The 21,101-nt window shown below is 41.7% G+C and overlaps 1 protein-coding gene across 1 annotated transcript in view; it reads left to right on the forward strand.

Annotated features, from left to right (window-relative positions):
- MCTP2 (multiple C2 and transmembrane domain containing 2) overlaps positions 1–21,101 on the forward strand; it is a 151,077-nt gene that overhangs the window by 62,782 nt on the left and 67,194 nt on the right. Inside the window, exons 9-14 of the mRNA XM_063314329.1 lie at positions 4,639–4,803; positions 6,248–6,378; positions 12,827–13,013; positions 14,290–14,383; positions 16,165–16,267; positions 18,331–18,433. Coding sequence (XP_063170399.1) covers positions 4,639–4,803; positions 6,248–6,378; positions 12,827–13,013; positions 14,290–14,383; positions 16,165–16,267; positions 18,331–18,433 — 783 coding nt within the window. The remainder of the gene's footprint in view (positions 1–4,638; positions 4,804–6,247; positions 6,379–12,826; positions 13,014–14,289; positions 14,384–16,164; positions 16,268–18,330; positions 18,434–21,101) is intronic.

Here is a 21,101-nt window from a genome sequence, read left to right on the forward strand (position 1 = left end):
AGCTACAGCCTTTAAACAAGGTGACTTTGGGAAGTAGTGTTCCTGTGTTCGGAACCATGCAAAAGTAGAAAGGAATGGGTTAACAGGAATGGCTAGCAGTCTTCACACAGCATTTTACCATTGCTATAGTTGGAATTGGACCTGGATGGAAATCCCTGGTGAACCACAGTGTTCAGTGGTGTAGGAGCAGCATTGGACCTCAGAGTTGTTGTACAGCTAAAATTGGAAGTCTGGGGCCATGTGCCTTGACAACTTGGAGGATGGCTGGGATGGGGGAAAAAAAATTAGCTGCCCACCAATTGGTGATTGTGCAGGTCTTGACACACCAGATTTAAGGGCTCATCACAAGTGAGTTATCTTTCTGACTGTTGCATCTATCTTACCCATGTTATCTACTACATCTTCTTTCTAGAATGGAGACAGTTCTGGCCAACTGCTGGGTTCTGAATTTTCAGAAATAGGAGATCAGCTATTTGTGTCTTCTGCCACCAATCCTAAAACTACCTAGCAATCTCTTCCCACCTTACATATGAAGATGCTACAGCCTTGATTTTCATTTTTGCTTTACCAGCTTGCTTCATAAAGAATTTGGGGAAACTCCAAAGTTTGCCCACTATTCCATGAGTTCGTATTGGCTTAATAAAGGCAGTTCCCTCCAATGAGTTTGGAGCCTGCTTTCTGGCTAGTGATGCTGCTTTTGATTTAAACCCAAACATTTTCTCTTCTCTTCCCTGTTCTCTTCTTTTTCTCCCCTCACCCCCGCCCAGTCTCCCTTTCCCCCCTCTGAGTCTATAATTCCTGTAACACATTGAGTCTTTCAAGAAAAAAAATCCAAAGTGAGGGGGTCTATTATGCCTTTCTGGGAACCAGCCTTAAAAATCTCCTCCCCCCCACCCCCAGAAAAAGGAGGAAAAAACCTAGGGAGACTAGCGTGTTTGTTCAAAAACAGTGGGAGGAATTGCTTTGGACTGAAGCACAGCAAGTGCTGCATCAAACCCGGCTGCCTTATGCGATGAAATGTTCAAAGTACAGTGGAGATAGATAAAGGGCTTTGATGGGAAGTGGATATTTCCCAGGGACATTACAAGCAATAATCCAGATGTTCTTCTGTAATGCAACGAGTGTCCGTGGATAGACTAGGAGCTCCTAGCCAAATGTGGCCGGCTGTAGACTTTGGCCCCTTCACTCCCCTGCTGTCTGGCCATATGGAAGCAATCTCCCGGTCCTTTTTAATGGCCAGCCTTAGATTCCATTTTCATGGACCCTCCCAGAGCTTAAGTGGGCCTGTTTTTATGGACAAGTTAGGAAGAACACTTTCCAAGACAAACATTCAATTCGAAAAAAATTAGGACACACCAAGCCACACAATTATTTTAGAACATATTTCACGGAAGTGCAGCCGCTTCTTTCGGGCAATTGGCCAATTGCATCTTGGACCTTTGATCCTTTGCTGACATTTCTTTTTTTATCTTTTTTTTCCTCTCCCCCCCCACCTCAAAGGGATAGTCGAAAGGGAAAGGTGGGGGGAGGGAGTTTGCTGCTCTAAGGAAGAAAAAGATCTGTCGGAGCTTTGAAGTATGTTCATGAGAATGGATGTACTAGTGCTGTTTTGTCCTGTATGAGAGAGGGGAGGAGAGAGTATAAATAAATAAATATCTGTAAAACAAAGTAAATTGCAGCGGTATGTCTGACGCAAAATCAATTTTTCTTTCCAAACCTGGGAATTTTTATCCCCTGTTTAAGGCAAGTTGAATGGTCTCCTTTACAGGGAATTCTGTAAGTGTATGGAAATATAGGGATGCATAGGGATTGAAAAGGGAATGGCTTCTTTGACCCATAAGTGCTATTTGAATGTGTTCTGAATGAGAGCAATGGGAGCTGAACAAGTCACCCTTTAGAATAAGAAGAAGGGCTTTGTGTTCGAAGGCTTGCCAGTTCCAGTGAGATTCCCTTATGAACTCTGGACAGGGCTGTACTCCCCTCTGGCACAGCTGGTTCACAATTTGGAGATCCTCTTGAGCTCACCACTGCTGCTCCTGTGGCCAAGAGGACCTTTGCCCAGCTCCATCTTGTGCACCAATTGTGACCTGTTTTGCCTTTGTCATCTCTCAGTTGGACTATCGCAATGTGCTCTACATGGGGCTGCCCTTGAAGAGCATCCAGAAGCTACTGCTGGTCAGCATGCAGTGGCTTGAGTATTGATGGGTGCACCTCAAGGCACCTGCATGGCACTTCTATTTTAAGAGCTGCACTGATTGCCAGTTGGCTTCTGGGTGCAATTCAAGGTATTGCTTGTCCCCTTTAAGCCTTTCATAGGTTGGGGCCTGGGTATCTCTGTGACCACCTTCTCCCAGTAACATCTGCCTGCCCAGCAAGATTCCCTTGATTAGGTGCCACGTAAGTGTACCTTCTCAGTTGCTGCCCCCATCTTCTGAAATAGTGCTCCCCCCTGATGTGCGATCATGCTTTTCCCTCCTCCCTTTTAGAAAATTGGTGGAAACCTGGTGGTTCCATCAAATTAGGGTGATTGGTTTGTTGTAACTTCCTCTTGCGGCATGAGATTGGGTCTTTTATTGTTATCGTTAGTGTTTTTATTCATGATTCCCAGTTCCATAAGAACATTATGGAGTGGTTCTTTTTACACTGACTATATGGTTTAAAACCAATTACACATTGGAGAGTTGTATGCTGCTCAGTGTTGGTAGCCTGGAGTGGCCTACTGGCTCTGTAAATAAATAAATAGACCAGCCTCCATTTGGAGCTATTCCTCAGAGCTTTGTCCTGTTGATAAAAGGGGTTTTAATAACCTCAGAGCAATGATAAGCAGGATTGCAGGGCAGGAGAAGCTACTGCGAAAAGGAATTCAAAGTGGGTGGGAGTTGGCAAACAATTCCAAGGAGGAAAAAAAATGGAGGGTAGCCAAAGTAACTAATGTGGCTTTATAAAAAGTTTAGTGAAGATCTGAAAATGAAGGATGCATATAGGAGGAATGGGGTACTAAAGAATGTATAGGTAGCCTGAAACTCTGGCACTGATGTCAGGAACACTGAAGCTCAGAATGGGTTGAGTTTGGTGAAGGAGTCCAAGAACCACAACGCTCCATTTTAGAATAAAATAATTTGTATATCAATATTATTCAGCAAAGGTGGCAAAATGGTAACAGTTGGCGAGGAGAAAGCAGAGAAGTCTTACTTTGGCTCAACCTTCTCCAACAAAAGGGAATGTTTTTCATTAGAAGGCAGGCAAGATTGAAGCCTGAGATTGATAGAGACAGAATCAAGGAACATCTTGAGTCTGGTCATCAGTGGAACCCCTCCTCCAGAGAAGAGATGGCCTGCCCTTCCCTGGAAGTGTTCAGATGCAGGCTGAACAGCCATTCATCAGGGATGCTTTAATTTGGATGCTTGGACCAAACAGGGGGCTGCATGCAAATGGCCTTGTAGCTCTCTGACTGGAACATGGAACCCTTAAGTAATTTCATCCTTGATGGCCAGTCTGTGATTTGGGAAGTATTGCATTTAAAGAGTAGGTGTTGCCAGTAGGCTGTTGTAGTCACAAAGGATTGAAAGTGTGGGTGAATTTATCTGTAAGCTGTAAAAATATTTATTTATTTATTTATTATCCTGCCTTCATTATTTTTATAAATAACTCAAGGCGGCGAACATACCTATTACTCCTTCCTCCTATTTTCCCCACAACAACCACCCTGTGAGGTGGGTTGGGCTGAGAGAGAGTGACTGGCCCAAGGTCACCCAGCCAGCTTTCATGCCTAAGGTGGGACTAGAACTCTCTTTATGCCTGATTGGCTCTTGGGCTGAGAGAGAGCGACTGGCCCAAGGTCACTCAGCTGGCTTTCGTGCCTAAGGCGGGACTAGAACTCTCTTTATGCCTGATTGGCTCTTGGGCTGAGAGAGAGTGACTGGCCCAAGGTCACTCAGCTGGCTTTCAGGTCTAAGGCGGGACTAGAACTCTCCTACCATGCCTGATTGGCTCTTGGGCTGAGAGAGAGGGACTGGCCCAAGGTCACCCAGCCGGCTTTCATGCCTAAGGCGGCACTAGAACTCTCAGTCTCCTGGTTTCTAGCTGATTGCCTTAACCACTAGGCTAAAAAGTTAAATACATTTATACCAGGATTGATGGTTGGGGGGGGGGGTTAGTAGTCAGCTGTGGGATGTTGGGAAGATGTTGTGGAGCACTTAAAGCAATTCAGGGTTGTTTTTTTTTAAATCTAGTATATATTTGTTTAATCAATTTATATAGCCACCCATCTTGCAATCATGACCCTGGGCAGCGTACATAGGATTAAAACCAAATCAAACAAATGCAATAATAAGAATAATGACAATGGAGGACAAACCAGGAAGCACAAACTCCCAGTGATGGGCACACCTGACCTCCCAAACCTCATGCCTGAGGGAACATCCAGGAGCAGGTCACATTTAAGGGCAAATTAAATATACCTTTTTGTACTTTTCCCCTTTAAATATATAAATAAATGCAGAAACTGGGTGGAACAGCTTTTAGATGAGTGCATGGAGAAGTATCACAGGGTATTAATAGAATAATTTGGTTGTCCCTCTTGGTAAGGCTGTACAGTCCTGTTTTCAGCTTCCAAAATTGTATTTTTCTCCATTTTAGGCAAGCTTCATGAGAACCAGCAGGCTGGTAGACACGTTGCAAAAAAACCAGTTGTGGAATGGAACAGTTACCATTGCTTTACTGGAAGGAAGGAACATTCCCATGGGGGGCATGACACAAATCTTTGTTTTGTTGAAAATGGGCCGGGAAAAATTCAAAAGCAAGGTAAGTATGACTAAGTAATGTGTGCTACCAACTGATGTGATTTGAAGCCAGTGGTGCTAACGCAGGTGTCCATCAGAAAGTCAGTCATTCCTGGACTATGATTTCACACACAGATTTGTATCGACCACAAACGAGCTTTTCTACCTACAGAGCCTATATTTCAACCACACAGAAAGTTAGATTTCTTGTACCGATTTAATTGATCGTCACTTACAGTTTTACATAATGGTTAATCAGGTATCCTTAGCTTAAAGCTTAATGGGGACTTTCAGTTTTTCCTTCGCAAAATAACATGTTGTATAATTTTGCCAGTAATTAATGATATATTGGAAAATTGTAATTTTATGACATTTTGGATCCCTTGTTTATTTACTCATATTCCACAATTCACATTGTATCCTTTTATTCTTTTTACATGTCTTTTGTTTCTTCTTGTCTATATTCTTCCTTTAAAATGTTGAATGATAATTTTTTTTAAAAAACCCAGTTTCCTCTGCATTCTTGGTGCCCTGCAACACCAGATGAGAGCAAGGGTCAACAGCACATCTATAGGTGAAACTCAAATCAATCTCTCCCCCCCCAAAAAAAAATTTAAAAAAGGAGATTGTGGGGCTTTTCTTCAGAGTAATGAGCAAGCGGGGCTTTATTATACTCTAATTGAAAAAAAATGCAAGCTCCTAGGATCTTGTCTGGTTGATGGAGCAAAAAATACGGGCCCTCCATGGGAGAGATGACAAGGATACGAGACAGGAGAAGCAGCACGTACTTAGGTTTCTCTTGGCTCTGAAAGATTTAGAACTATGCATTTGACAGGCAGAAGCAAAGATCATCTTCCAGATGAGTCTGTTTCAATTCCCAGAATTCCCCATCCAGCATGGCTCCAGCTAAGAATTCTGGGCTTTGAAGTCCATGCATCTAGAGGACACCTACATGTCCAAAATGCTGAAATCAGAAAACAAGCAAAACTGGAAATTACCAACAGTCTTGTTTACTGACAAATTCACTTATGGTACATGCTCTTATGGGCTCCTATCCCCTCTCCAGCTTTCCTAATCCAAATCCAAATTCCCCATCATGCTCTGAGACCCCCAAAGCCTTTGTGTTTAATAGGGTAATTACATTAACCCTATTAAATACATTTGGATTTAATGGAATGAAAACAAATGTAGCTTTTGCCCAGCTCTCTGTGTCTTATGCAGCAACTTGCTGGTTCCCTGGATATGCAAGTGTGCATGGCCCTTTGGTTTGTGTGTCAGAAGTTTAAATTCTCCCCCATGCAGTATAAAAAGTGCTTCCCCCTGCTTCCTGCTGTGTTGCAGTTGTTCCTTCTTTATACTTGTTGTTTTTAAAGTCTCCTCCCTTTTTTGGGGGTACATTTTTTTAAAAATATGAAAGCTGCAATCTTTTGAAAAAACAATAAATCTTATAACTGCATGTTTTCTAGACACTGTGTAAGAGTGCAAATCCACAGTGGAGGGAACAGTTTGATTTTCACTACTTCTCTGACAGGAAGGATGTATTGGAGATTGAGATCTGGGGGAAAGATAACAAAAAGCATGAAGAAATTTTGGGAATGTAAGTTGGCATGTTTTTTTTTTTTTTAATTAAATGTATTTTGGAAAGCTTTGGAAGATGATGTAGAATGTGGCTGTTTAGATAGCTGTGTTGATCTCTGTTGCTTAACATTTTAATTGGTGCAGTTTTTCCAACAAAGGAACCTTGGGAATTGAAGTTTCTCAAAATCTCATTCAGGCATTTTGTGGGTCAGCAACGGAACTGAACTCACAGGGCTTCTAATTGTGCAAAGCCCTGTACTGGAGGAGCTACTCCAAAATAATTCTGTAAGACATGGTGGGGAAATTCCCAGTATGGGCAGAAACATAGTTGTCCTCTTCTACTCTTCTTCTCCAGCATCCTGTCCTTTTGGCACCCTTCTGTGACTGATAAAATAGCAACTAGTTATTGGTCATTGACAGTCTGATCCTCCATGATCTTCTTCAGTCTCCTACAGTGGTGTTGTCCCCATCTCTGCTAGCAGCAGATGCTAGAGTTTAACTCTGCACCGCATGGGAAAAAAAGGAAGACACTTTTATGGGACTTCCATTTCCTCACATTTCAGCAGCTCCTTGGCAGAGGAGGTGACTACCTGAGTCAGAGGTCCACAACTGGGTTGGGACAGCAGTGTTGATCAGACCTAGAGGCAGAACCAGTGGTTGGAGGCAAAAATCCTTGTAGTCCAAAACGTTTGAAGGAACTCAGACCAATAAAGCTTAGACTGAATTAGAATTGGATGAAAAAGGCCTTCCAGATTCTCCATCCAATGATGGACAGAGCAACTTGGTGACAACTTCTTCAGCTTCCTTTATGGGGAGCAGAAATTCTTCAATAGTTTATTAAAGGCAGGATTCTTCTTTCTAGCTGGTAGCTGCTGTGAAAGGGTCCATGGGAGGAGTTTCGTCGTGTAAGCTTCTTTGAGGTTTAATGTGGGAAGCAAACTGCTGGAAAGAAAATGGTACCATGAAAGAAAGGGGATTCATAGAGATCCTTCAACAGCCCTGCCACAAAATACATGCAGGGGTATCACACTCGCCCATGAGAATTTTAATGAAATTCTATTGGCAAGAAATTGTAACAGCAATTTCTCTTTCATCAGATAGAATAGGGACTAGGAACAAATGCAGAATTTCTCAGCCTGGGACTTGTTTCAGTTGCTTGGGCTTGATGAGGGTGGTGGTGCCACAAACTCCTCAGCCCCTGTTTCTTTGAAGATTCCTCTGCAAGTGGCCACTCCCACCATGAATGATTCCCCCTCCGACTTCTCTGTGATGTCTCCTCTGGGTTCCTGAATGGATTGCCTCCTTAGCTTTATGAGATTTTGCCTCTCCCCACTATTCCTGTTCTATATGGCTGGCTTATTACCAGCAGAGGTCTGGTGAAACACAATATGGTTGCAGCAATTCTGGTGTTAAATAGTTGCAAACTGTTAAAACTGGGGTGGGAGTCTCTCGCTGTGGGGAAACAGTTTTGAAAGCATGACCATGGTGAGTTTATGGTTTGCTCTGCTCCTCATTTTGAACAGCTGCTGCTTGGTTCCTTGGCTTCTACTGAATCCTCACATGATAGTAAGAAAGGGAAAGGATGATTCTCTTGCTTAGACAGGGAGGAATAATCACTGTGCAAACAATTAGACTCCCAAGTAATTAACCAGCTTGATTGTACATTAAACTCAAGATGTGTTTGGCTCTTAGCAAAGTCCTTCTCCCCTTTCCTCCTCCTCGTCCTCCTCGTCCTCCTCGTCCTCCTCTTTCTGAATCAGTTCAATTCAATTACTTGTGGTTTAAGTATGACCATGTCTTGATATGCTTCAAGTGGACCCATGCCCTGGAATTGTTTGGCCACTGATGTTGACTGTGGTTGCAATTCTTTAGCTAAGCAGTGCAATCAAATAAATAAAAACATAAAATCAGGCACACCAGTAATTAAATGATGACACTGATAATGAAATGCTATGAATGAAATCAGGGATTCCTGATACCGTACTTCACTGGACCTGCAGAATGAGAGATCCAAAGCTTCAAACAATTGTTATGGCAGCCTCTATTGTAGGTCTTTCACCACTCCTAACTGTTCCTAATGTAGACTCCATCTCACGTAGGAAGGCCTTTGTACTAGTGAGGTTTAATGTCTTACCCTTGAAGAAGTTCCTATGTTTGGAACACCTCTGTCTCTGCTCAGATGAAATTATCAAGGCAATCTTGCACCCCTTGCTGGGTAGTGTCTTGTACCATGCTTGGTGCTCTGGGTTAATGCTCCCCCTCATTACTAAATACAATATATATGTTGACCTGAATCATGCTTAAGCTTGGATAGTTTGTTCTTTCTGTTGAGATCAGAAGGTTGATAATAGTTAATGTTTGTCACATATCTCTAATGTGTTAATTCCTTCCTAATGTGTTTGTTACTTTAGGTTGTGTCTATTTAAAAAAAAACTTTGACTGTAAATTCAATAAATAAAGAATATTAATGATGATGATGATGATGATGATGATGATGATGTAATAATTGAATCATCATCGGTATTAGTTAGCACTGTAGGGCATTCCTGGGTTCCAGCTGTCTCTATGAGCTGATGAACACCCTGAAATCCACCCATCACAAATAGAGTGGCAGTTAATCGAAGAAAATATTTGTAGCTCAAGGGTGAACTGTGGACCCTTGGTGCTCTCTGAGCCTTGTTGTTTTCTTGCAGATGTTTCATTGCCAGACTAGGCAACATCTTCAGTACCTGATGAGTTCCTTATGCATTGAGACAAAGCTCAGGGCAACTGAAGATGATGCCTAGTTTGGCAATGAAACATCTGCAAGAAAACAACAAGGCTCAGAGAGCACCAAGGACTCCACAGAGTGGCAATTTGAATAAGTGTTAAGGTATTCATATAAAATGCTCCCTTCCTGAGCCCCAACAAACATCTCTGGTTGCCTTCTACTCCAGTTGAACTATCTGAACTGCTTCACAAGGGCAGCCCACCTAGCAAGCAATGCAGCAGTCTAGTTTAGCTTTAATTAGTCATGAACTACCCAAGGACAATCAGCTTTCTTTCTTGACAAGGTAGCCATTTCTGAGAGGCTTAAGATTCCCTAGAAGATTGTTTGGAATCAGCTTACCCTAAGCAATAAGAACAGACTCCAACTGAACAAGCATTTATTCAAAACAGTGCACATTTTTAACCCCCCCGCAATCATTCCTGCATTTTTCACTGCAGTGCAGTGTAATGTTCAAGTGTCACAACCAATGAGTTTTTAGTTTCATGTCCACCCAACGATAATCCAGTAATGCCAGTTCCTCATATACATTTTACTTCTTTCATTCCTTCTTTTTAATGTTAATTTTAAATTATCAGCTGTATAAACAGCAATGTTTCACAAATTCGAGTTAGTACATTTGTAACGTATTTTGTGTCTCTCTAACGGACAGTGCAGTTGAGTGCAGTGTTTCAAGATCCGGAGGTGAAGGTGGAACGGACATTGTTGGCCCTGAAGAAATGTCTCTCGTTTTGACGTGGTTTGCTCTCTTGGCCGAAGGCTTTTAAAAAAGAAGTGCTTAGAACATTTTGGAAAGGGGTTGCTGAAACCTTAGGGTTTTGTGCCTTCCTTTCTTCTCCAAAACCAGCTATTTAGAAATGGAAAGTCTTTGCAGTGCATGGCAGATGGATGCCAAGTATTTAGGCTTTAGGATCTCTTTGGGACTAATGCATGTTCCATTTCCCAAGCAGAAGCCCTGCAGGAGATGGTCCTCCTCCTCTTCCTCCTCCTTCTAATTAGGCAACACCTTAACAGGTTCTTGCTTTAAATAAAAGCCTTTCAACAGGCCTTCAGCTGTCAAAATCTGTTCCAATTTCTCTCGCCCCATCCAGAAACTTGACTCCTGTGAATACACGGCAGGGATCTGAAGCTGCAAGTATTTATCTTCTGTAAGAGCTGAAATCTGCAGAGTTCCTTGGAAGTTGTGCCCCATTTGCTTCCAAATAAAAGAGCTTTGAGTGCTCACACCACTGCTTTCTCACTGCTACAAATTTGAGAAGGGTTTCCCCCCCCCCCCCGCTTCCCTGCCTTTCATCCACCTTTGAAGACTTCAATGGTTTTGTGGCTATCTTTAAAAGAAACGCACCATTTTTCTTAAAATGGCAAATGCTGCTTTCTGGAAGCAATTCTCTGGAGTGCACCATCATGAAAGCTGAGATAGGTGGTGACCCATTTAAACCTTCTGGGGGTGGGTGGGCTGCCCCATTTCTAAAACTAGATCCCTGTTGGTCACCTGCATCAATACTAGGGCCCATCAGTTTTTAAATGTTTTTAAGGGGTCTATTTAAAAACAATACATCCATTTTCAGATGCAATGTGTCTTGAAAGTAATGGAGAGTCCATATGCAGATTCCTCAGTTGGTGTAGTGTTTAATGTCAGTTCTCTTGATTTGTTTGTTTGTTTGTTCTTAACACAGGAAAATGTGTTCTTTGCTATGGAAAATGTCCCCAGTTCAGTTTTTATAATGTTTCTGATTAAGGACTCTGTCTTTAAATGTCACTAGCTCTTTTTGAGCACCACTTTTTGAAACATTTGTTCTTTATTCAGGAGTGCTTTTTTCTCCAAGAAATGCTTTGGGTAGATGGATTAAAGGGACTAGTAATTTCTGGAGAGGAAGGCAAGGCTACAGGTAGTCCTCACTTAACGACCATTCATTTAATGATGGTTTGGAGATATGACAGGGCTAAAAAAGTTTCTTATGACCCATCCTTGAAGTTATGACTGTCACACCACCCCGCAGTCACGTGGTCATGATTTGGGCACTTGACAACCGGCTGGCATTTATGACTGGTTGCAGTGTCCTGCAATCACATGATCGCAATTTGTGACCTTCCCAGCTGGCTTCTGACGAGCCAAATCAATAAGGAATCATTGATTTGCTTAATGACTGCGGTGATTCACTTAATGATGATGGTAAAAATGGTTGTAAAGTCAGGTCCAGTCACATGATGCTGTTGCTTAGCGACTGAAATTCTGGTTCCAGTTGTGGTCATTAAGTGAGGACTACTTGTAGTTGTGTTCCCTGAATTGGGAGGTTGTAGCTGTTTCTTGGGAGGGTTGTAGGGCACCTCATAAATTCCACCCCCCTGATATTTTTTAGACTTGCCCACTTCAAGAGGCACTGCTGACCTCAGGTGGGCATGTGGGGATCCATGTCACCCATAGACCATGGAATAAGCATCAGAAGTCTTGCAGTACACCATTTACAAATCCTTCCCTCTTCCCCTCCACCATCCCCCTAAAAATATTGAGATGATTTTTCCTTTTTTTTTGGAGTAAGGGGCAAAATATGTGCCTCAAGCCTAGAACTACTCTGGTGATTGAGGCAGCATATAAATTGATAAATAAATAATTTAAAAAAAATACCAACATGGCCCCAAATGTAGGAGAAAACAACTCTAAATTTTGGACCCACCTATTTCAGTGACGTGACAAGCAATCAGGCATTTTGTGCCTTGTAGGTAATGCTGAAAGAGGAAGTGCAGCCCCTGATTGACAAAAGTTCCCTAACACAGTATATTTGCTATATTTATTTGGTTTCTTGATAGTTCTTGATATCAACATATGCCCAGCAACTCTGTATTCCTTCCTTTGATTCCCTGGAGATTAGCATCTAAAATTACAGCACTTGCTGGCTGAATGCAAGAAATGCAACAAGTTATGGAGTTGGGTCCTGTGTTGGATTAAGAGGAGGGAGACCTAGGTTCTAGCCCTCCCTTAGGCGTGGGAGCTCCATGGGGGGACTCTGGGCCAGTTCCTCTCTCTCTGCTCAAGAGCCAGGATAGGGTAGAAGTGGGGGAGGTGCTGGACTCAGAGTGGAGAGACCCAGATTTTCAAGTCCAGCCTTAGCTGTGGAAAGTCAGTCATGGGATACTTTGAGCCGGTCATTCATCCACATCTCTCTCTCTCTCACACACATTCTCCTTTCACAGCTTGTATCCAACTTCTGTCATAGAACCTACTCTGAGTACTGAATCTATTGACAGCGTGGCTGTTGTGAGGGTAAAAGGAAAGGAGGGTATCTTATAGGCTGTGATGAACTTTTGAAGGAAAGGGGGAATATAAATCTAAGGAAGATATAAAATATAAGCTCACATTTGTGCTTCAGTATTTATGTAAAGTTCAATTTTCAATTCTGAAAACCCAGATGAGGACGTGAATACTGATAGTCCAGTATGACGAAGGGAAGGAAACCCATATGGTGCGTGTACCAAGGGAAGGGTACTGTGGTAAGCCCTGCATATCGTGGGATATTTTAATTCTGGTGTAGTTTCAACTTCCTCCCTCCAAATACTTTCTGAGGCGATACAGTCCAGCAGAAGCATTCATTCAGCTTGCTTTGAAGGTTGTACAGCTCCCATCACTTTGTAATAGAGGGATAATTTGAAGCAATGTAAGATATGAAGCAACGCTGTTTTCTTTTGCGTCTTACTGTCTTAGATGCAAAGTCGATGTCGGAGGACTCCCTGACAAACAGGCCAACCGTTTGGAATTGCCCCTGGAGAAACAGCCTGGATTTTTGGTGGTGGTGATCTCTGTTGCACCTTGCTTAGGGGTGTCTATCTCTGATTTGTGCGTCTGTCCCCTGGGAGACCCCAATGAAAGAAAGCAGATTTCCCAGCGTTATGTGAGTTTAGATGGTTATTTTTTTTTTTCCCTTTCTCCTTAAGCAGGGGTATCCACAGGGAAAGAATCAAGATCTGCAAGATGGCGGACACGGCGTTGTGATCAAAGCCTCATCCCTTTTGTGGGGTCAAAAGGGGCACTGTGGTGCTGTGTCCGGCATCTTGCAGCTTTTGACCCTTCCACTTAGGGAAGGATACATGTGAGAAGGGGTGCAGAAAAATGTGGCAGCCATTTTTGCCAGCCCAGGTGCAACCTCTAGCTGACCTTGAATGATCTCAAGAACCGAGCAGGATCAGGTCTGGTTAGATGGGAAAGTTTGGGAATCCTTGTGCTGTGGGCTGGGCCTAAATAGAAAGAACATCTCAGAAGAAGGCAGTGGGAAAACACTTATGCGTTGCTGCCACAAAATTTAGATAAAGTCACAAGCAACTGAGCTTTACTCAAAGGTGACTTTACTGTTTATATACACTTTCAGAGTAAAGAGTGGTAAAAATGAAAGCCAAAAGAGCATAGAATTTTGTGAACACAGATTATTGCTTTCAGCCAAAGGGCAGGTCTACGATTTCTATTCCAATGCATGTAGAATTAGGATTAGTCTGTTATTTTTATCTATCTGTCTATCTATCTACACACACACACACACACACACTGTATGTGTGTATACACGCACACATGAGCAGACACGTATACATATACATACGGACACCACCATATAAATAAAATGTATATACAAATATATACTCATGCATATGTATATACATGTACATCAACAATTCTGATCTGCAATTTTTGCACAGTTAATTATATTGGAGAGCCAGCATAGTGTCATGGTTAAGGCGTTGGGCTAGAAACCGGGAGACCGGGAGTTCTAGTCCCACCGTGGGCACAAAGCCAGCTGGGTGGCCTTGGGCCGGTCACTCTCTCCCAGCCCTAGGAAGGAGGCCATGGCAAACCACTTCTGAAAAACCTTGCCAAGAAAACTGTAGGGGCTTGTCCAGGCAGCCTCTGAGAATTGGACATGTCTGAACAGATTAAAAAAAAATTAAACCTAGTTATAAGTATTTAACTGTACTGCTAGGAAATTAGACACAAGGTTCTCATTTAGGGAACTAGCATGTTACAAAAAAGTAAAAGAGGAACAGAAGGACCGCATATGAGGCCTACTTATTTAGCTGGTGATTTGGACTTGAGAAAAATTTGCTTTTAAAAGCTGACACATCAAATGTAACATAGAAACTTTCAGAGCATTATTTTTCTAACAATTATTTTCTTTTCAGAGTTTAAGGAACTCTTTCCAAAACATCAAGGATATGGGATTCTTGCAAGTCAAACTTTTAAAAGCTGTTGATCTGCTAGCTGCAGATTTTTCGGGTATATATTGCTTTACTTCTCTTTTGCTGTGTTCAGCATGACTGTGAATTAAAATGGTGATTAATTGGTGCTTGATCTTTTGTTCCGAGAACTAGATAATATCTGGGGAAATATACACATATGCTCATGTATAAAGGGTGCATAGAAAACATAGCATTTACATATCTGTTATATATAATTTCAGTATAAAACATGGCAAAAATGAAAACCAGACAAAAAGATTCATCTTCCTCTTGTCAATTAAGCAAACATTACTAACCATTTCATGTTGCAAAATAAAATCAAGGATTCTAAAATTGATCATTCCCTAATATAAAAAACCATTAAAAACAAATACTTTGCATACAGTCTATCTCATCTAAAATAATTTGTTTATAATACTATGGCTGAATTCAGTTTTTTTTAAAAAAATAACCTCAGCCAGCATTTGGTAGAAAAGCACACTTTTTTATATATGTATAACTAAGGAGGTGCTGATCAGTATCACCCAGGGCTATATTAATATGGCAGGTATTCTATTTGTATTCTGATTCCATTGCAGATTTTTATGGAGCAGAACTAGGAAGAAATATATTTCAAATGCCCCACATAGATCTGAGGACCAACAGCACTGGAGAAATCTGTAGGAAAGGAGCAATTGTAAAAGCAGCCGGACAAAATACCATAAAATCCTGGACTGAAATTTTGGAAGAGATGCTTTGCTCTTTCACTTCTCACTGATCTCTCTCTCTCTCTCTTGGTGAAGGATTTTTTCAGAGGTCCCCTTTTTTCTTTTGTCCCAATGCCACTTGGTACTGGAGCCATCCTTTTGAGTGACTCTTGGAAAAAACAAAGTGGACAATTAAAATGAAGCTCCTGAGAAGTCTGGCTTGGTTCTGCTTAATTCACAAGTGAATCCAAATTTAGCCTGCTCCATTTTGAAATTTGAGAGTGGATGTTCAGAATAGAGAATCTCTTTTTGGTCAGACCTAAATCAAGCCTTGCTGTTTTATTCATATTTATTTGTTAGACCTGTATTTTGCTTTTCCTCCAGGAACTCATCCCATACTCCCTCAAATTTTATTTTCATTACCTATAAGATACACTAGGCCATAGGATATAAATCTAATAAATAAATAAATTTCATCTGTGAGCTTCCCTGGCTAAAGCTGATTCCCATGATAATGGGTCCTATAGATTAGACCTGTAGATTAGAGAAGCAAGTCAAACCACTTGGAAGAAAACAGAGGCAAACTAATTCTACATTGTTGCCAAGGAAACTACCTGGCCTTGTAGGCACCAGGAGTTGAATGTGATTCAAAGGTGATTCTGCCTTCCTGCAGGGGTTTCCATTTGCCCTCACCTTTGTTAGACAGCCAATTTGGTGTAGTGGTTAAAGCATCAGGCTAGAAACTGGGAGATCGTAAGTTCTAGTCCTGCTTTGGGCCCAAAGCCAGCTGGGTGACCTGGGACCAGTCACTCTCTTTCAGCTCTAGGAAAGAGGCAATGGCAAACCACTTCTGGGAAGAAAAAAAAACCTTGCCAAGAAAACTGCAGAGACGAGTCCAAGCGGTCTCCTGGATTCAACGCTCGAAGGCATGCACACACAGTCCTTCGTTAGCTGAGCAGAACCTGGCAATATTTTCCTAGCAGGTGACTCTTGCGCCTCAAACAAGTGCATTTCCATAAAGGAGGCTCTGAAACAAAGAGAACAGTCTCTCTAGTGGTTCACCAGAATATTGGCAAACTTCTCTTCGTTGATCAGATTCTTGAATGTAATATGTTTTGGTTTGTTTCTGTAGGCAAAAGCGATCCCTTCTGCATACTGGCGTTAGGGAACAGCAGACTTCAGAGTTACACCATTTACAAAAACCTCAACCCAGAGTGGAATCAGGTCTTTACTTTGTAAGTGGATTTGTAACAGAAACTCCTGATTCTAGGGATGACCGGCGTATTTGTAAGACATGCCAAAAGAGAGGGAGCACACCTAGAGGAAATCAATCTTGCAAAAGGAGGTGGGGGACATGTAGGCATTTTCAAAATATAACAAAACATATTGTTTTGCCTAGGACATACCTTCTCCAGAGTTTCTGCACTTTAAAACCAAAAGCAATGCTTTGTATTTTTTCAGAGACTTCTGAAAAAAATTATGGCATTTCCCACACAGTCTAGAATGTGTTATGTTTATCATCTTCATAGTATTACTTTTAATTAGTCTTAATACTCTTAGAAGCTAACCCAGTTAATTACTTCAAGATACTTCCTTGCACAGTCTTTGAACCCACAGAATATAAATGTGGGCAGTTAGCAAGGCAGTCAGAGACATCTGTAGCAGAGAAGGTGGTGGAATCATCTAGGGATGGTAGTGAATGCTCTATCAGTGATCTGTTGGGTATTTGCTAGTAGAATTTTCTTTCAGAGGACAACATGGTCCACTGAGAAGAAGCAGAACTTGATGGCCCAAATGGCCTTTCTTCCAGCTCATTGGTTCCATGACCTGAGGCAACTGCATGCTTGTATCTCCACTGGAAGAAATGTTGGAAAAAGGAATGCTATGGTATACTCCAAATTATTAAAACGAATCAAAAGGATTTAGTTGAGTAGTAGGTGGCCCTCTTGAAAGAAGACTCTAAGGAGAAGGTCTGCAAGGAAGAGTATGAAAATAAAGGGTAGAGAGGTTGTAAGCAGTGGTGGAACTCATAGGACACTAAGAGAATCAAGAGGTTGTCTAAGTCAGTGAAGGTCCACAGCCAATATAAAGCTCTGAGCATGGTGGGCCCAACATCACACAAAGACTTACTTGCCAAACAAAGCCCCTCTGGGAGTCCATAAAACATTATGGAAGGTTCTCAGCCTGGTATCTGTGCTGGACAAAATTCTAGAATAGATTACAAAGCAATTTACCTTTGAACTTCTAGAAAATAACCTATAGGAACCCTTCCCCATACCAAGCAGCTGACAACCGAGAAAGCAAGATACCCACAGATTCAGAGTAGGCAGGTTTACTGCAAGAAGAAAAGGGATTAAGTAACAGAGTCTTGGAAATGTATCATGGCTGTATCATGGCCTTCATTTATCTGTGAGTATATTAAGGTGGGGACTCTCTTTTGGCTTTCTACCTAAGTCTTGGTTTAATGGGGAGGAGGCTAATTATTTTGCTGATACCACAACAATGTTTTTATTTTTCACTATTTTGGAAACATCCATTCTCAGGGTCAGAGAGTTCCATCACAGGACCACTTGATAATGTGTGCCGTAATGTCGATTTGTAAGCATTGGTTCCCAGACTGATACAGGATTGGGAGACTACTGTGTTAACAAGAACCATTTGGAGCTTCTCGGTTGTAATAAAGAGACCTGCCTCCCTGCTGGATTATCAGAAGCCATTAGAAAGAGAATCAGAAAGTCCCCACCCTAGTGTTCATGGAGATTCATTGGTTCTAAAGGGGAAATACTTAAGTTGCTGGAATTCTTATAACGCCAGCTCTGTCTTTTCAGGAAATCTTGCCAAAAAGACTCTGTGAGAATCGTGCTTAGAAAGAATCCCTTCCAGTTTTGTGCAGCTGTCAAAAGGTCTGACACTATGTTGGCCAGATGGCAAAATATGGATAAGGTGTTGCAAGAATATTACTCAGAGTTGTCACTGTTATTGACAGCATGAAGATTCAGAAGGATCTTGGCAAACTTGAAGAAAGGTCCAAAATCAGCCAGATAAAATTTAACAAAGTTCAGTCTCTTGTATTTTAGCACAAGACAAAAAGTTGAAACATGGGAGAACTACCTTGGTGCAGTTTGTATGAAAAGGGTGTAGGAGCATGCGAAAGATGAAGAATGTTAATGCAACCATAGGTTGGAACATAGTGCCCCGATAACAGGAAGTAACCATTCCACTCTCTCTGCTCTGCATATCCTCTTTCTGCGGCAGACGGAATGAATATGAATCCCTAATTCTGCAAATTTCTTTCCAGCCCTGTTAAAGACATTCACGATGTTCTGGAAGTAATGGTGTTCGATGAAGATGGAGATAAGCCGCCTGACTTTCTTGGAAAAGTTGCCATTCCTTTGCTGTCTGTAAGTTTTTTTTTTCCCCTTTCCTTTGGCTCCATACTTCATCTCAGCCTTAATGGTCTCCATGGGCCACGGCTGCATTCGTATCCTCTTGCAATGATGCAGGAGAAAGAAAAATAACCCTGTCTTGATGTTGGCATTTCGATAACCCTTTACACTGCGGGTAGAATTTCCTTTCAATCATGGTCTGTCTGAATAAGGAAGACAGGAATACTGGCATAGTTTTGATTCATCCGTTCAGCAGCCTTTGGAACATATTCCTGCATCTCCTTTGTTTACTCTCTTGTATACTTCACTGTTGTGCACATGGCACACACACACGCACACACTTTTCTCCTTAGAATAAGCCTTAGAATAAGCCTTAATAAGTATAGCTTATTCTATATTCCTAGAAAATATTTTCAGTGTTTGATATCAAGTTAAGATTCAAAGCAGGCATAGCATTACAAGGGGACCAAGTGCAATTCAAATTCATTGCATTCTGCTGAGTCAAATCTGGGTCAGTTGTGCTTGTTAATTCTGTTTCGGATGGGATGTTTGCTTTGCTTCTTGTTATTGCAACTGGAGCTTAACTTCATCTTGGTACACAATTGTCCTTCTCATTATGGCATACTTCAATACAGCAAAGCTGCTCCAGAGTACTGTTACCGTGAAGATTTTGTTGAGGACTTAGTATACCAGCCATTTAACCTTTGCAGCAAATTTCCAAAACCATCTTCCCTTCCAAGCTTTTCCTACTGATCTATAGATTATATCCCTTTATGTTATTTTTTTATTTTTTATTTTTTTCTCAACTCAAATGGAAAGGGAGAGATTTCTGGAACGTTAGATGTGGTTTGATAAACTCCCTGTTCTTTGCAATGGGCCAGCTGGTTTTACCTTTGTCTCTGATAAAGAGGCTTCAGCTTCTGTAATATAGGAAACCCTATTTGGTGGCAGATAATAAAAGGACAATGTATAAAACAAGGCAATCTTTCTGGGCCAGGTGCGCACGGGGGGGTTTGGAGAGCATATGGCAGATTTACCCCTTTATGAAAGGACTATTTTAGGAGGCATGGCCTATCACAAAATACCATTTTACTAGCAGGCAAACTCAGGATGTGCTCTTAATCCCAGGGGGCGGGTTTGGGGGGGGGGGCAAAGCCATTGATGCAACTAAATATAATGCTACGGGCTGACGCAGCAGGCCACATGTCTGTCTGTCTGTCTGTCTGTCTACAGAGCCTAGAGAACACCCAGGAACCTGTCTGAAGGCACATCGGTAAACCAAAGTTGGCATTTCCTTCCTTTTCAAGTACAGTCCACTTCCGATTTTTAACCAAGAACGACCCTTGTAGCATCTTTAGCTGAAGTCCTCCTTTTTAATTAGACCATATCAGCAGCTGCACAAGGTGGTCTTAATGAGAGTTACGTTTGTTTCCTTGACTGTCATAGCTTTTAGCATCACCTTTAAAACTTTTTTTTACTGCAGAGCCTGCTCGCTTTCAAAGGAATCTGCAAATGTGCAGCTTCATGGCAATGTTCCTCTTGACCTTTTGGCCACTTCAAACTTATTACTTTTTGCACATCTGTATTTTCAGTTGCTGTTTTCCAGTTTAATTTCTTTTCTTTCAGACTGTCATTTGAAAGAGTTTTTAAGGCAGGCTGGGAAAACGTTGCTTTTGAAGGGTAACCCCTATTTTTAAAATTAGGAAATATCACTTAGTAAGGTTTGGAGATTAGCAGGTAGATGTTCAGATCTCACTATTGTCAAAAACAGCTGTCTCCAAAGATACAATTTTATGTGCTCTATACATTTGAAACTTGCTGAAGTAATTTCCCCCCCCCCAGCCATGAATACAGGATGCTTCAGATTGTGTTCTTTGAGGCTGGCTGGCCAATCCTTTCCCAGAATATCTTTGTTTATCTCTTCTTTCTAAAAAGCATATATGGATATAATGCTCTTTTTGATCCTGTTCTTTTGTATCGGTAGCCCTCCAATGTTCGCTCAGCCTTTTTTTTTTGGAACAGTTATCAAAGCTCGCGTCGTGCGCCGAACCGTTTGATGTTTACAGGGAAGGAACAACTCCTTAACATCTTTTATTCAATTTTTGATGACTCTGTTAATTTCTCCCCAAATCCTCATATCCCTGATGCTGCTGGACGGGAGCAGCATGAGCAGCTGGTCTCCTGGAGAACCAGTGTTTGCCAAATGGTCTGTGAGAGAGGCAGCCGGCTGTGTGAGTTTGACAGGGATGTGTTAGATCACAATTTTCTCCCCCTTTCCTCTTGATTTTATAGACGTTTGTCAAGAGCCCCTCACAATTTCCAGAACGAGGCTGTGAGAGGGAGGGAGACATCCATGTGGGTGGATATGGAGAAAGGGAAGGAGAACGTTAACTCTCTCCCTCTTGTGTAGCCAATATTTTAAGAACAAATAATATTGCCCATGTGTTTCTGGGGCCCATTTGAAAGGCTTGGTTCTAATGGCTTCAGCCTGAAAGAGCCATTCATCTGCCTGATGAACTTATCAGGAGAACTTGGAGGTGGCTAGAGAAATAGGGCCTCTTCGTTTATGGACCCTGCTTGGGGAATTTATTTATTTTATTTTATTTTAAACCACCCAGAGTCCCCCATTGGGGGAGATGGGCAGTGACATAAATTTAATAAAATAAAATAAATAAAATAAATT

Source organism: Candoia aspera, chromosome 13 (genome assembly GCF_035149785.1).
Source record: "Candoia aspera isolate rCanAsp1 chromosome 13, rCanAsp1.hap2, whole genome shotgun sequence".
Taxonomy (NCBI): Eukaryota; Metazoa; Chordata; class Lepidosauria; order Squamata; family Boidae; genus Candoia; species Candoia aspera.